At 36.3% G+C, this 16,609-nt stretch overlaps 1 protein-coding gene across 1 annotated transcript in view; it reads right to left on the reverse strand.

Annotated features, from left to right (window-relative positions):
- AGPS (alkylglycerone phosphate synthase) overlaps positions 1-16,609 on the reverse strand; it is a 140,427-nt gene that overhangs the window by 4,883 nt on the left and 118,935 nt on the right. The window contains exon 19 of the mRNA XM_082395636.1: positions 14,938-14,995. Coding sequence (XP_082251762.1) covers positions 14,938-14,995 — 58 coding nt within the window. The remainder of the gene's footprint in view (positions 1-14,937; positions 14,996-16,609) is intronic.

Here is a 16,609-nt window from a genome sequence, read left to right on the forward strand (position 1 = left end):
CAGCAGCGATTTAATTGGCCAACTAAAATGGGAAGCCTTCTTTCATTAAAGTATTCAGCCTGTCATTCTAAAATGCACTCTCATTTATCAGGCTTCAGTGATCCACCATAGCATCTGCCTTTTGGAAAACTTAAATACCATTTTAAGCTCAACTCAAACCGTCTTTTGTGTCCAGTACTCCAGGAAACCACCAGTTGTCATTAAAATAATAAATAGCATGACATTCTCAGAAAGCAAAATATTTCTGCTTGGCTTCTAGAAATAAAAAAGCATTACTGGTATTAAGAAGAGGGAAAATGCTCTACAGCAGGAAAAAAAAATCTTAAATTCAAAAGAAAAATTCTGTTTAAAAGAGCTCTAAAACCAGAAGCCAAACAGTACAAACTGCTATTCATGCAATCTCTACCACCTAAAAGATGTTCTACCAGGTCCTCATACTATCTCCCTAAGGGACAACTCACCACAATGCCTCAGCCTTAGTTTTCTCATATGCAAAGGGATTAGAAGCTACAGAATCTTTTCACTCCAAATATCCTACGATTTTTGCACTTAGAAAAAGTTACAAATCAGTTGTTTCCAGATTTACTCCAAGGTATTAAAAGAAAAAAAAAAAAAACTACTCTCTGAATGGTAGAAGTGGCAATATTATAAGCTACCGACAGAGGCAACTCAAGAGAGTGGGATGAAAAGCAGCCAATGCCAGTCTCCACTGTTATCTGTAATATAGTTTCACTGAATGTGTCCTGTGGTTATGGATGTAATTGTCCTGAAAAGACTGCAAACAACTGCTCTGACAAGATGGAGCACATTAGAACCTCAGCAGGATGCCCAACAGCCAGCTCGTCTGCCTGGTTTCACACCTCTAGTAATAATCCAATTCCACAAGGAGCTGAACCATCCTCTGAGAAGCCACCCAACAGCCACTGCATATTTAATGAAGTCGCTCACCAAGCGCTGGAAAACAGAAGGTGCTTGAAGTGCATCATTAGTTCTGTCAGAAGGATAATTTACACATCTATCTTGTCAAATTTTCTATGGTTTATACTTTTACAATAATCAATCTAACATACATTTGATTAGTGAACTAGAAAGTTAAAAAAATAAAAGGCAGTACAGGCAGCATAGCTGTGGCCCCTCAAAAACATATCTGATAAAATAATTTAACCCCTGGATGGCCTGATGGCAGAGGTCTGTAAGCTTCTTCTGTTAGTGATAACAGAATTTGAACTGACGTCAGAAATCACAGTTTATGCAATTAAAGGGACTAGAAATCTTTTTGGATTTGCTTAACAATTTAAGTCAACTACATTACAGGATAAATGTACACATAGAAAAGAGACTTTAAGCAAAAATGCTTAATAAGCGTTTATAATATGAGATTATTGGAAATAGTCTTCATAAAATTCTAGAGAACCTTCTCTGGCTGCATCAGATGAATTGATAAATTAAAAAAACAACAATGAAACATCAAAGGCCCTAATCCCAAAGATGGGATCATATTTCAAAGTAGAAAACTTTTATTCTAGAGTTAAACAACAACAATAATAATGCCATTTGTACAATCTTTATTTGCACTGCTAGGCATTTTAGAAATTAGCTGATTATACTGATCTGGATATGTGTAACACATGTGTGTGCACAACTATATAGTAGCTGCTTACATATCTGTAGACTCATTTTCAGAAAAGGAAGCATGCCATCCTAAAGGGGAGAATGGATGAATGAAAACAGCAAATAACAGGTGGTCAAAGACTACTTCAACATTCCTTGTATGTACAGTTATCCATGAAAAGTCATGTGTGCCTTCATACCACATGAAGCTTACTCCTCTTTCCAGACCTGGATTATCTGATGTGGGATATTCATGACTACTGACTCAACTACACTCCTGTGACTTCTGATCCTCTAGAAGTGTAAACTTAGCTTGAGAACCAACACTAGAGCTACAAAAAGCCAAATCCACCATTTCTGAAAATAAGAAAGAGACCCCGTATTCCATAATTCTCATTTTTTCTACATATTCAATGCTCAAAATACTTAAGCCAGGTATTTAAGAGTCTTAGATGTATTTTTAAAGGTACAAAAATCATAGGCCAGCCAAATACTAAACATTACAGAAAACTAATGGAGGAAATTCTTTGTCTGCTTAAATTAAAAGTGGAGCTCGCTTTTTTACAATTTAATTTCTTATACTGTATATACAGACAGAATAAAATAAGTATTTTGTGTTTTTTACATAATATACAGTACATTTAAAAATTATACTTTGGGGACTTCCCTGGTGGTCCAGTGGTTAAGACTTTGCCTTCCAACGCAGGGCGTGTGTGGTTTGATCCCTGGTTGGGCAACTAAGATCCCACGTGCCTTGCGGCCCAAAAGCCAAAACATAAAACAGAAGCAATAGTGTAACGAATTCAATAAAGACTTTAAAAATGGTCCATATCAAAAAAAAAATCTTAAAAAAAAAATATACTTCGGAACAGAGAAAATAGAAGCTTTTTGAAATCACAGGCTCAACAGTCCCCTTTGGATGCTAACAGCTCCAAGAAAGAATACATTTTGTGGGAAGATCAACAGCAAAGAATGAACAGACATGTATATAAGAGGGATGGGTAATGGGAGTCTTGTGTGTGGAAAATGTGAACATGTTGGCCAGCCTAGCCACCAAAAATTATCTGGAACTAATCTTTGTGGTCTAAGGGACTGAAGACTTAGCAGAAACTACCTAATAATCTCATCTTAAAAGGGACACATCTAGGGTCTGCTAGCCAGAGTTCTTTTTAGCTAAATTAAAAACTCTCTGAATTATGAATTTGATTACAAGGCTGAAAAGACTTATTATATACTTATTTAAAAAACAAATCATGGGCTTCCCTGGTGGCGCAGTGGTTAAGGATCCGCCTGCCAATGCAGGGGACATGGATTCGAGCCCTGGTCTGGGAAGATCCCACATGCCATGAAGCAGCTAAGCCTGTGCACCACAACTACTGAGGCTGCGCTCTAGAGCCCATGCTCTGCAACAAGAGAAGCCACTGCAATGAGAAGCCTGCGCACCGCAACGAAGAATAGCCCCTGCTCACTGCGACTAGAGAAAGCCCGCACGCAACAACGAAGACCCAACTCAGCCACAAATAAAAATAAATAAAATGAATTTATAAAAAAAATTAAAAACAAATTATGAAATGGGCTGTACGTTTAGAAGATTACTGAAGCTGAAGCTCAGAAGGAGAATTTAGCCAAAGTTAAAAGCACCTAACCATTATTAAAATAACAGTATTTTGAAAGTTCTACTTTGGGCCTCCTGAATACCTTTTTAAGACTATTCTACAGGTCAGATTTAAAAAAGAAAATCTAGATTTAGCTTCTTGTATGAGTGATCTGAGCACTGACTTTGTATTTCAAGATTTAATTAATCCAACTAAACTACTGGTGGATTATCTAAGGAACTAGCGCTACAGGGACACCAACCTCTTGTCAGATGAGGTTCTGGCCCCATGCAACTTGATCTGAACTGAAGAGAACAGAGAAGGACAATGGACAATTTCCACTCTTTCTGGTATCTGGTGATCTGACTATGATGATGTTTCTTTGGGAGGGAGTGGCGTGGGGTAGAGCGTTCAACCTGAAAAGAGGATTTAGTTGTCCATCTGTTTGTGCTATAAGGCACTTGTGTGTGGGGTAGAGCATTCAACCTGCAAAGAGGATTTACTTGTCCGTCGGTTTGTGCTATAAGGCATCTGTGTGTGTGTGTCTGGCTTTAGTGGAGGTACATGCTGAAGCCAACAGGTTTCCAGCTGAGGGATGCGAATATCCAGCTTTTAAAGACACATGAGATGGGACTATGACTATCGCGGAGTCTAATTTAATGCTTAGTGGATACTTAAAGTCACGTTTGATTTATTAAGTCATCTGATGTATTTTCCACTACTAATGAAACTTCTGACATCAAGATGAAAGATTCATAGATAATTAAAATCTGGTATTATAAGATTTTTCTCTTATTAAACATTTTTAAATGTCAGTTTTCTTTATGTTAAGGTTTTATCTGTGCAGTTTATATAGCAGCTCTAAGATCTTACAGATCCTTGAATAGGTCTTTAGAGATTATGAAACAGAAAAAAAAGCCTGAATTATCAAGATAATAACAGATCACAAGAGCTGGATTCAATCTGTCTTCAGAACACAATCAAGTGCTAATTCTGCTATACATCCCCAAAAGATGGCTTGACACGCTCAAAGTTTAAACCAAGTGGCAATTAATGCCTATACGACAGAGCTGAAAGCAAGTAAACAGGCCAAATAACATGAAATAGATAAGGACAGAAAAGGACAGTAAACATCATATGCTCCTGAAGACTAGGGCCATGTTTTATTCATTTTTGTAGTCCTGTTGCATAATATAGTGTATGGCACAGAGTAAGAATTCAAAAAATGTTAGTTAAAAAATAAATGTTGAACCAGTTATCTATAAGCCATTTTAGATAAGATGTAGGGATGCAAATATCCAGGGAAAGGCAATCTGGGTTTCCTTAATTTCCTTTGGTTTTATCTGCCTTGCATTCCCTATATTCTGACATTATTTCTTGGATATACTCAGAGCTATTCTATATTAGCTAAGATAGGAGAAGGTACGTCACAGAACCTAACTCTCTTTTCCTTCAAATCTCTAGGAGTCTTTGGACTATATCAATAGCTCTCAACAGAGGCAATTCTGCACCCTAAGGGACACTAAGCAATGTCTAGAGAAGTTTTTGGTTGTCATAACTGGGGCTATGTTACCAGCATCTAGTGGGCAGAGACCAGGGATGCTGCTAAACATACTAGAATGCACAGGACGGCCACCACACAAAGAATCTAGTCAAAAATGTCAACAGTGGGGCTTCCCTGGTGGCGCAGTGGTTGAGAATCTGCCTGCTAATGCAGGGGACACGGGTTCGAGCCCTGGTCTGGGAAGATCCCACATGCCACAGAGCAACTGGGCCCGTGAGCCACAACTACTGAGCCTCCGCATCTGGAGCTTGTGCTCCGCAACAAGAGAGGCCGCGATAGTGAGAGGCCCGCGCACCGCGATGAAGAGTGGCCCCCGCTTGCCGCAACTAGAGAAAGCCCTTGCACAGAAACGAAGACCCAACACAGCCAAAAATAAATAAATAAATAAATAAATAATAAAAATAAAGGAATTCCTTTAAAAAAAAAAAAAAGTCTTAAAAATGTCAACAGTGACAAGACCAAGAAATCTCGGGCTATATGCTTCCAAAGGTCTGTCTCCTAGGAGCCCAAACAATTTCCATAAAAGCAACATATCTTCACTGCTACAACCAACTAGATTAGCAGTGAATGGCTTTTACTATAGCAAGGTGACCTTGTTCTAAATTTGAGGCTACTGACCAAACTGAAAGAAATTCTGGAAAAAGTGGTAGACAGAAGTTATACTCTGAGAAAACGTACTATTAATGACAAATGCTAGTTTATTTCAGAACGTAACTCCTAAAGACTTGAATCTAATGTCTACTGAAAAAAACTTTTAAGCCATATTTTTGGGCCATTTTCCCAGCCAATGTGTGAAAATATATATGAAATAAAGCTTCACAGCACTGTCCGGTAGAACTTCCTGTGTCGACAGAAATGTTCTGTATCTGCGGTATTTAACACAGTAGCGCCTAGCCACATGTGGATATCAAGCACTTGAAAGGTGGCTACTGCAAATGAGGAAATAAATTTTTATTTCATTTTAATTAATTTAAATTTAAATAGCCACAAGTACCCTAGTGGTTTCTGTGTTAGACAACAAAGACAGAACATTAAAAATTAACTTTACCTAAAGTTACTTTTAACAGATCTTACACTTGAAAATATCTATTAGGATTAACTGTCTGCTAATCACCTGAAACTGACTATAAAAAGTTAATTATTCTGTAACAATATAATAATGTAGTAGAGGTATTCTGAGACTAACATCTAGTACTTAGAAGAATCTTGGTCATAAAATTGCTAGGGAGAAAAAGTTCTCTTTAGAGGTCCAAAGAGAAGTGGTATTATCCAAGCCACCTATTCTCTCCTAGTGGCTGAGAAAATACACCTGAAGCTGGAAGTTACTACAGGAATATATAGCACAAGGTAAGAGATGGCAAACACAACGTTGTCCCTGCCCTTTGTCTGGGACTGGGCATCTGTAATTGCAAGGGTAGGAAGGCGCAGGGATCAATACATTCTTACAACAGATTTTCTGTCAGCTCTCAAGTCTGTTCATCCTATGACATAGCTGAAATAGTTAAATGTTCAATTACATCATGGATTAAATTGGATTTTACAGTCTGGTCTTAGAATCTCACTATTTACAACATTGCTTCAGTGGAAAAATATTATAATCAACTTTAAGTTTTGTGAGAAAAAGCCAATCACAAAGAAGAAACTGAAGGAAAAAAAGTTAAGAGTAAAACAAACTTTCTGCTATCTTATGGTAATCTGATAAAGATTCAATATTGGAAAGGCTATACTCATCTGGTAGCTATCAAAAGACCAAAATCACAACCAGCATATTGACACTGATATAGTCAAGATACAGAACATTTCCATCCCCCAAGGATCCTTGTGTTGCCTATTTATAGTCATCCCCGCCCCACACCCAACTCCTGGAAACCACCAATCTGTTCTCTATTTCTCTAATTTTGTCATTTCAAAAATGTTATAGAAATACTATCACACAGAATGCAACCTTTCAGAATTGGTTTTTTTTCACTCAGCATAATTTCCTGGAGATTCATCCAAGTTGTTACATGCGTTAATGGTTCGTTTCCCCTTACTGCTGAGTCGTATTCCATGGTATAGACGTACCACAGTTTGTTTAGCCATTTAATGGTTGAAGGACATCTGAGCTGACTCCAGTTTGGGACTACTATGAGTAAATCTGCTCTGAATATACATATACAGGTTTATGTTTTCAATTCTCTGGTATAAATGCCCAAGAGTATAATTGTTGGGTTGAATGGTAGTTACATGTTTGATTTTATAAGAAACTGCCAACTGTTTTTACAGAATGACTGTACCATGTTATGTTCCAACCAGTAATGTATGATTGATCTAATTTCTCTACATCCTTGCCAGCATTTGACACTGCCACTATTTTTTTATCTTAGCTTTCTGATAGGTGTATAGTGGTTTCTCTTGTGGTTTTAATTTGCATTTCCCTAATGGTTATTGATGTTGAACATCTTTTCATGTAATTATTTGTCATTTGTATATCCTCTTCAGTGAAATGATTCTTCATGTCTTTTGCCCATTTTCTAATTGAATTGTTTGTATTTTACTATTGAGTTTTGAGAGTTCTTTATATATTATAGATATAGGTCTTTTATTGGATATGTGGTTTGCACATATTTTCTCTTACTCTGTAGCCTAACTTTTCATCCTCTTAACAGAGTCTTTCATAGAGCAAACATTTTTAATTTTGATGAGATCCAATTTATCAGTTTTTCCTGTAATGGATTGTACTTTTGGGGAACAGTCTGAGAACTCTTTGCCCAACTCCAGATCTTGAATATTTTCTCTTGTTTTTGTTCTGAAAGTTTTATTATTTTATGTTTTACGTTTAAGTATATTATCTGTGTTGAGTTAATTTTGGCGTAAGGTGTGAGGTTCAGATCAAGATTCTTTTTTTTTTTTTTTTAACCTATCAATGTCCAATTGTTCCAGCACCATTTGGTGAAAAAGCTATATACTTCCTCCACTGGACTGCTTTATACCTTTGTCAAAATTGGTTGGACATATTCGTGTGGGTCTATTCCTGAGCTCTCTATTCTGTTCCACTGATCAATATGTCACTCCTCCAATACCACACAGTCTTGATGACTGTATAAGTCTTGAAATCAGGTAAATTGATTCCTATGACTCTGTTCTTCTGTTTTCAGAATTGTTTTAGCCATCTAGTTCCTTTGCCTTACCATATAAATTTGAGAATAATCTTTTCTGTATCTACTAAAAATCTTTCTGAAATTTTGAAAGGAATTGTATTAAATAGGTAGATCAATCTAGGGAGAATTGACATCTTTATACCATGTCCAGTTTTCTACCAATCCATGAACACATCTCTCCATTTATTTAGGTCTTTGATTTTTTTCATCAGCATTTTGTTATTTTCAGAACACAGATCCTGTATATATTTTATTAGGTTTATGCATAGGCATGTACATATTTTGTTAATTTAAATGTCTTATTTGGAGCATATGTAAATGGTACTTGCATTTTAAATTTCAGTTTCTATATGCTTGTTGTTAATATACAGAAATGCAATTGATCTTGGTGTGTGCTCTTGTATTCTGCAATCTTGCTGATCTTGTTCTAGTAGATTTTTTTTTGGGGGGGGGGATTTTCTACAAAGACAATCATGTCATCTATAAACAGTGATAGTTTCATTCATCCTTTCCAATCTGTGTGTCTTTTATTTCACACTATAGGTTTTTAACAAAGCTGATCTTTTGCTCATTATTTTGAGTAGTCTCTTTTTACTTTTAAAGTTCCTGATACTATTGGATTATGTTAAGACCACAAAAACTGTTAAGAGCAGCTACCCCATAATTATTCTCTGAACAATAGGAAATAATTTTGGTTAGGTAAAGACATCAATATTTAAACTAAGACTGGTTATATTTAATCAAGGTTTTTTACTTCCTGACAAGGCCTTAGGTATAATTTTAGCAAATGAACAACTTAAAAACTTAAGTCATAAATTGAAATTAAATATATGGCTGACATAAACACTGCTGTTTAAACTGACCAGCTCGTCAGTTACAAAAACAAGCACTATGAAGATTAAGTTAAGCAGGCTTTATATTTCCTATAGCCTCCAGTTCCAGACTACATCTGTTTTCTTTGATACACAAAACCAGAGTTAAAATAGCTCCATTTATCACAGCATGATTGTAGGCAGACAAACCAGCCTGTCTGTTTCCAGATAGTGAAAGCAACTGTTATTAATCACAATTACAGGCCAAACCCTCTAAGAGAAACTGCATCAATACTCTCCCAACCCCCAGCCCTTCTACATCTGAACTCAAAAATGGTACTGAGAACGTCATGATACTGCCTGAAGGTCAGTAACTAAAGATGCTCCTATGAGGTTGCCTTGAGTTTTAAGTTCAGGATGCAAATTAAGGAAAATCTTTTCTACACATATAAAAAGCAATCTTTTGAGAGCTCTATTATTAACTTTAGAAGGATAATTAAACCCATTCTATTTAAAATTTATATGGAAAGATTTCTGCTTTATGAAACTATACTGAATAGCACAGGATATTTGAAATTTACAAATTAGATGATTAACTTTAAGCAGAGAAGCATGTATGAAAATAGACATTTTTTATAGCAAATTTTGTTGCCAATTGTGCTGCTCTTTCATACAGATTGTAACAGAACCTCCTATAGGGTGAGACTAACTGCAGGTTATAGATGAAAATGTTAAGACAATTGTTGAATTATATTCCTTGAATATATGGGTCTTTTTCAAATAAACTATAACCCTTTCTTCAATGGTTAGAGTAGGGGGTTAAGAATACAAACCAGAGTTTCACTTGGTGCTGTCTACTGCTTTTATTTTTTTAGAAGACTACTGTTTCTTAAGCACCTACTATATGCAGGACACTTCTGATGCTTTACATACATTGTCACACTTAAGTCTTACAATAATCTGAGGTAGGTACTATTCCCATTTTGCAGATGAGAAACCTGCAGCTCAGAAAAGTTATTTCCCTAAGGTCACACAGGTAGTTAAGTACAGAGCCAAGAGTCAAACACAGATTTGATTCCAAAGCCTACGTTTTTTTCCCCTCTGTTTGTAAGTCTCTCAAACTTGGATTTGTTTTAAGATAAAGCTTAAATGGAATCTTACATATATAATGCATCTACGGAAGAACACTAAAATGGCTGGTGTTGGGCAGTTGTAGAGAAAGGCACATTATTTTACCCTACTTTTCCACTGAATAACTGACTCTGCTAATACACATTCTCAGAAATATTATGGAATAAACTGAGCTTTTTCATGATTAAACATGACCCTATATTCAAACAAGGCCTGATTATTAAACGTTTGAAGCTAAATTAGCAAGGAGACTAATGCCATTCTAACATGAAAAATTCAGAGATGTCTGAGAATTTGCAAAATTGCCCAAAGTTCTGTGAGCGCTTGGGCACTTAACTACACACGTAACATATTCATTGAGCATCTACTTCTATGTGGAACAGCCAGTCACTGTTCTAGGGACTGGGGAACACAGTGACGGACAAGATACAGTCAGTAACCTCACTGAACTTATTCGAATGAGGAACCCATAAACTACACAAGAGAATAGGGAAGACGCCTCTAAGAAGGTGACATTTTTATCAGAGATCTTCATGATGGGAAAGTGAGCCATGCAAATATCTGGGGGGAAAAAAACAAGAGAAAGAACATCAGGAAGAGATGGAATAAATAGCAAATGCCTTGAAGGGGGAAGAGGGTTGATATGCCTGAGAAATAGCAAGAAGGACACTACTGCTGGAGGGGAAAAGTAGTAAGAGATGAAGACAGAGAGATAAATACACACAATGTATATCCTTGAAGAACCTGATAAGGACTTTGGATTTTATTCTGAATGTGAGGAGAAAATACTGAGTTTTAAAAAGATTACTTGGGCAGCAAGAGAAATGACAGCAGGGGAACAGGAGTGAAGGTGGACAGACCAATTAAGAGGCTGCAATCGTCCCAGCAGGAAAAAACAGTGATTTGAACTAGGGTGGTGGTGGTGATGCCTTCTGGTATTTGGGAGTCATGAGCAAAAGGATGGTGTTTTAAGTCCTGGGACTAAAGTAATCATTGAGGGAGTGAGGAAACACGGAGGAACGAACTGGCTCTGGGCTGAGCCCTGGAGCACGCCAGTGTTTATAAAGCGGTTTAGAAGACAACCTAGCAAAGGGAAAGCATCTTCATTTTACCAGCACATATGAAATATATTTTGTGTTCAGGCTTACCTAGTTTCTTTTTCTAAGCCATAGAGGAATCCAAGTGGTTTAGAATTTGTTTCCACACAGTCATATTTTTGACTGCATGAAAATAAAAAATATGAGAAATGTGATAGAAATAAAAGATTCCTATTTAAATGAGGCAGAACCTCTCAATAAATTAATATGCAATCAAACCTTGCTACATTCAAGTTCAAGTTAATAATTTCTAAAATTAAATTATTTCATCAACCTTGGAGTCTTCAACAAAAAAAGGCTTATAAGCCTAGAACCTGAAAATGCACATAAATTATACAAGGAGTTTTATTGTAACATGATCTGACCTGCATTTGTTTTATTACCTGATACTGCTGACATGTTAGAAACCTATAATCAGGAAGTATAAAAACAACCAGAAAGTCAAACTGACTTACATGCAAGAACTGAGAAAACAATGAAATAGCTATGAGGAGGAAATTAAAATGTTCATTCATTTCTGTTTTAACATCTAAAGCAGGACAAGCAACTAACTTAGTGTCAAAATTAAAGAAACAGAGGTTTTATATTTTAAAAGGGAAAGACTAATGTTTAGTATTTCTCCTCATATACTTTTAAATGCATGTGCCTCTTTTCAAAGGCTTTCAGTTTCAATCTTTTTAGCTTTTGGCCTATTTTCACTATTTTATGTTCTTAAGTCAGAGGACAAGGACCCTGAAGCAGGATGACCTGAGTTCAAACTCAAATTCTGGCACTAACAATTATTGCTGATACTTTGGAGTAAGTTACTGTACACTCAGAGGCTTAATATATCTTCATCTGAAAGACAGGAACAATATCTACTCCACAACATTTTGATCAGGATTAAAGGAGACTGTCATGCAGAGCACCTAGCAAATATTTACAGCTTTATAAATGTTAATTCCTTTCCCTATTTTATCTTCCTTCTCTTTGATGTTTTAACATCTATAGCATTTACATGTTTATTAAAGTCACCTTTTGAGTGCTTTTCAAAGAAAATGGGAGACTCTTATCTTGGTTAAAATATGATGATATCATAATCTTACCAGTTTTGATCAGCAGCCTTTTGAAATGCTATAATATTTTACTTTACTGGACTGTAAGATCCTTCAAGGGAAGGACTACCATTCTTTGAAATCCTATTGCCTAGTGGACCAGTAATATTTATAATGTGGAAAACATATTATACAACAATATTAAAAAGCATTAGGCATACTTGGTATCAAAAATATCCCAGGAGCTATTTATATTTTTTGCTTTGGAATCAAGAATTGAATAATCATGATCTTTTGGTTAATTAAGGTTTATATCTTTTCAACTATTCTTTTAATTAATTTCTATTTGTGTTTATTGAATAATAAAACAGATTATTAACCATAGCTTTCACAAATAAAGTCTAAGTCTCAAATAAATTTGTACTAGAATTACTTAACTCTTTATTATTTTAAATTTGTGTGTATTTTTTTTTTTTCCTGTAATGACAGCTTCACACATACATTATTTCAAGTATGTTTATGTAGGTTCTGTTAGAGCCTGCTAAGAAGCTCTCAGTGTCTGGGGTGTACCTGAATAAGTATTGTCAACACTTCTGCCATACTAGACTTTCAGCATCTCACATATAGACACTATTGGCGGGACCTGAATATCCTCATAGATCCTAAAGGAGTAAAGTGTCATTGGCAAGAAAAAAAAGTGTTGGTTTGGCTTTCCTCCACAATGTTGCAGGTCATTTGGTCACTTCCATAACTTCTGTAGAATTTATCGCACTGTAAAGCTTAAGTAAACGAAGAACATCCTCTCACAATTAAGGAAATAAGTTCACCTAACCCAGTTATCTAAATAACAATTAAGCCTCTATTTCTTTCTATTTAGTACAAGATTTGGCTATTCTCACCCTCTTGCAGAATCACATCTCTCTCATATTTACTATCACAAACATGGCTCCTACAGTTCCTGACCTTAAAGGAAAAAGTGCACTTGTTGGCTGCTGACATGTACCAAAACGCAAAATTGTTGGCTATGGAAAGGAAAATTCTTTTTTTCTTCAAATAAGTAATTATAGCTAAATTATTCTGTTTCCTCCCTCCATGCAATCAATTTAGAATGAAGGACATATTACTTAATGATATTATGTAATTACTACGTAAAACATAGTAATATAGTGGCATCCTAAAATAAAATATACAAAAAACATTTAAAATAAAGTATATAGCTTTCTGAACATTTTAAAGGAAGGTGCTAAAATTCTAAGCACCTTTATGAAATACCTCATGTTTATAGTTCCAAAATTAGGTTTAGACTTTTAGATTAATCAAAAGTTTTTAATTTCATTTGAGAGGTTTCTAATATCCAGTTTCTTCCCTTCATTTCTGTTGTTCTAACATTCATTAGAATCTCCATCAAAAGGTAATAAACAGGAAAAGGAGGAAAAGAACAAATTCATTCACTTTAATGCTGATCAGTCAGCTAAGTTAGAAATTTATTTGTGGAGGTTAAGAAAAAGTAGAGGGAATGCAAAAGATTAAATTGATACAGTGATGCTGGGAATTGTCTTTCTATTTCATTCATCCACATTAGCAATCTTCTTCAGGCCTGGCTGCAATAATGTCATATGAACACAGATCCTCCACAGCCCACTCTGTTTTCTACCAAAATTCTTTCAATCATCCTACAAAACGTATGGAGGGCTGACTAGGGCCAAGCACTGTTCTAGGTGCTGGTACACAGAAATGAAACAGAAGTCCCTGTCCTTATGGATCCTACTTACCAGTAGGAGGAGATAGCTAATCTCAAGAAGTATAAATATATAGCATGTTAGATAATGCTAAATGCTATGATGGAAAATCAAACAGGGAAAGAGGGATACAGAGAATCCAGAGTAGGAGTATAAGCTGAAATTTTTAAATTCAGTGGTCATTTATCTTCATGCGCTTCCCTAAAAAAATTTTTTTAATTAAAAAAATCTACACACATCTATCTTCCAGGCACCAATTTATATTGAGGGATATATTAAAAACACTGGTAGATTATGTCTAGGTAGATATAACATAGGTAGATATATCATAATTTTTACTACTGATGTGATCAACTCTCCAATAAAAATACTACAATGATCAAAAAGGAATACTAAAACAGCATTAAAATCTTGAAAAAAGATTTTGTCATATCCCGCCTTGATTAATTTGCTGAATTTTGGGTGGGCAGAACAAACAGCTATTCAATATATAGTACAACTGACTTTAGCTACATTCCAATAGTGGCTGAAAAACATCTAGGTAGGGCTTCCCTGGTGGCACAGTGGTTGGGAGTCTGCCTGCCAGTGCAGGGGACGTGGGTTCGGGCCCTGGCCTGGTAGGATTCCACATGCTGCGGAGCAGCTAAGCCTGTGCGCCACAACTGCTGAGCCTGCGCTCTGGAGCCCGCGAGCCACAACTACTGAAGCCTGCGCCCCTGGGGCCTGTGCTCCGCAATAGGAGAGGCCGCTGCAATGGGAGGCCTGCGCACCGCAAAGAAGAGTGGCCCCTGCTCGCCACAACCGGAGAGAGCCCGCGCACAGCAACGAAGACCCAGCGCAGCCAAAAATAAAAATAAATAAAATAAATAAATTTATTAAAAAACCAAAAAGCATTTAAGTAGGTTCTTTTTCCCCCTTTAAAAATTTTTGCTCTAATGGTCAAATACCTCCCAGGCTTGCAGGGCTATCTTGGGTGACATGAAGCTCCTGAGAACTCAGAAGGCTGTCTAGCTTCTGTTATCTAGGCAGGCTTGTCAAATCAAGCTTCTGTCAGTTACTACCACAGCACAGGTAACCTCAGTGACAGACATAACAACTTCAAAGAGAGCCCTAGAGCTCTCAAATTACTCATATTATGACCCCCCCGGCACTGTATCAAACCAAATATTTTAAACAGTAGGAATATTAGAAATTCTACCCCCAAAAAAGAATACCTCCGTGGTGATGCGACAGGCTCCCTCCATTAGCGAGGATTTCTTCTCTAGCAGCTGCCTGTATTTGGAAACAAAACAACAAATAGATCACTTTGAGGTGAAAGAGTAAGACCCAACTCCCAAAGGAGATACATACTTTCTGGGCTAAATAATAAACGAGAAGCCTAATTTTCCTTTCTCTTAGGTTAACTGTATTTAAAGAACAATTAAAATATGCAGCCTAGCTTTATAAGTTTTTTTCTAGTGAATAGTCACAGTGTCTACAATTGTTACATCAAGATTCTAGAAAAGAAAAAGAAGGAAAAATGATCAATTCATCAGCACTAAATGATTAATAACAATAAAAAAATAGTTTTGTGAGGAGTCAGGTCCTACTCTGTAGTAAATATCTCACTATACCAACAAACATTAATTGACTGTATATGGTATGTCCAGAAAAGTACTAAGCAATTTACCTGGAATAACTCAGTTATTTTCACTAAAGCCTTATGGAATAATTTCAATTACTCCTATTTCACAGATAAAGAAAATGAGGCTTAGATGGTTAAATTACTCGCCTAATATCATACAGTGGGCATTAAGACTCAAGATCACTTACAAAGCTATCAGGGATTAATGATAAAAACCCTTATGGAGAACATTTCTTAGGTCAATGCCTTGGGACAAATTACTTCTCAGGCTTATGGGTATCTAAGTGTGAAAAAAAAAAACCTTGTTTTATCCTCTTAACATGTTAGGCTCCAACTAGGCTCCTTATAGAGCAATAAGGTTAGAAAGATAAACACTTAAAGCAATATATAGAATGACTGAAGTACAGGGTGAAAGAAGGGTTAGAGAAACTGGAATGACATTCAATTCATGAGTATATAACAGATATGAGGTAAAATCCCTACAGTGCCTGAACCTCCCAGAATTACTTGGGTGTGTATAAACCATCAGAGGTAGGCCACAGTAGAAGAGGCCCTCCCTTCAGGAGGGACAGATGGACCACATCTCATGGCAAAGTAATTTATAAGAACCCTCATCACTGAGGATTTAGGGTTTTTCAAATGAATCATACATATGCTAGCTCTACTCTAAGAGATTATGTCTTCTAACAAATTATTTTAAGTAAAGCAATAACTACTTGAAACCAGCAGCACTTAGAGAATGGCAGTTTGGCTTGGGAAAGAAGGAACACTTTCATTTTTGTAGCACTATGGGGAAGGGGCCTTTGGGTAGCCAGAGGGCAATACCAAAACACTAAAAGGCTAAGGTGACAGGAAAGGACTCAAACTTTTGAGGATGATGGATATGTTCATTATTTTGATTGGGGTTACAATTTCACAGGTGCATACATATGTCAAAACCCATGAAACTGTACATATTATGTGCAGTTTACTATATCTTAATTATACTTCAGAAAAGCTGTTTTTTTTAAAAAAAAAAAAAAGAAAAAAAAAAAAGGAGGCATAAGAGGGAGCCAACCATACCCTGTGGTTTGGGTCTAAAACTGTGCCAGTGAAAATCATCTTGTGGTACTACCTTTGGCAGGCAACAGAGTTAACACTAGGACACCTGAGGCTTTAACAAACCCCAGTCTCCTCCTGCTTCCTCCACAGTCTAGTCTGTTTCTTCAACTCTAGGCATACTTGTCATCAGAAATATTGACTATCAAACAGAAGACGTTATA

The sequence above is a fragment of the Balaenoptera borealis genome (assembly GCF_965194805.1).
Source record: "Balaenoptera borealis genome assembly, chromosome: 6".
Lineage (NCBI taxonomy): Eukaryota > Metazoa > Chordata > Mammalia > Artiodactyla > Balaenopteridae > Balaenoptera > Balaenoptera borealis.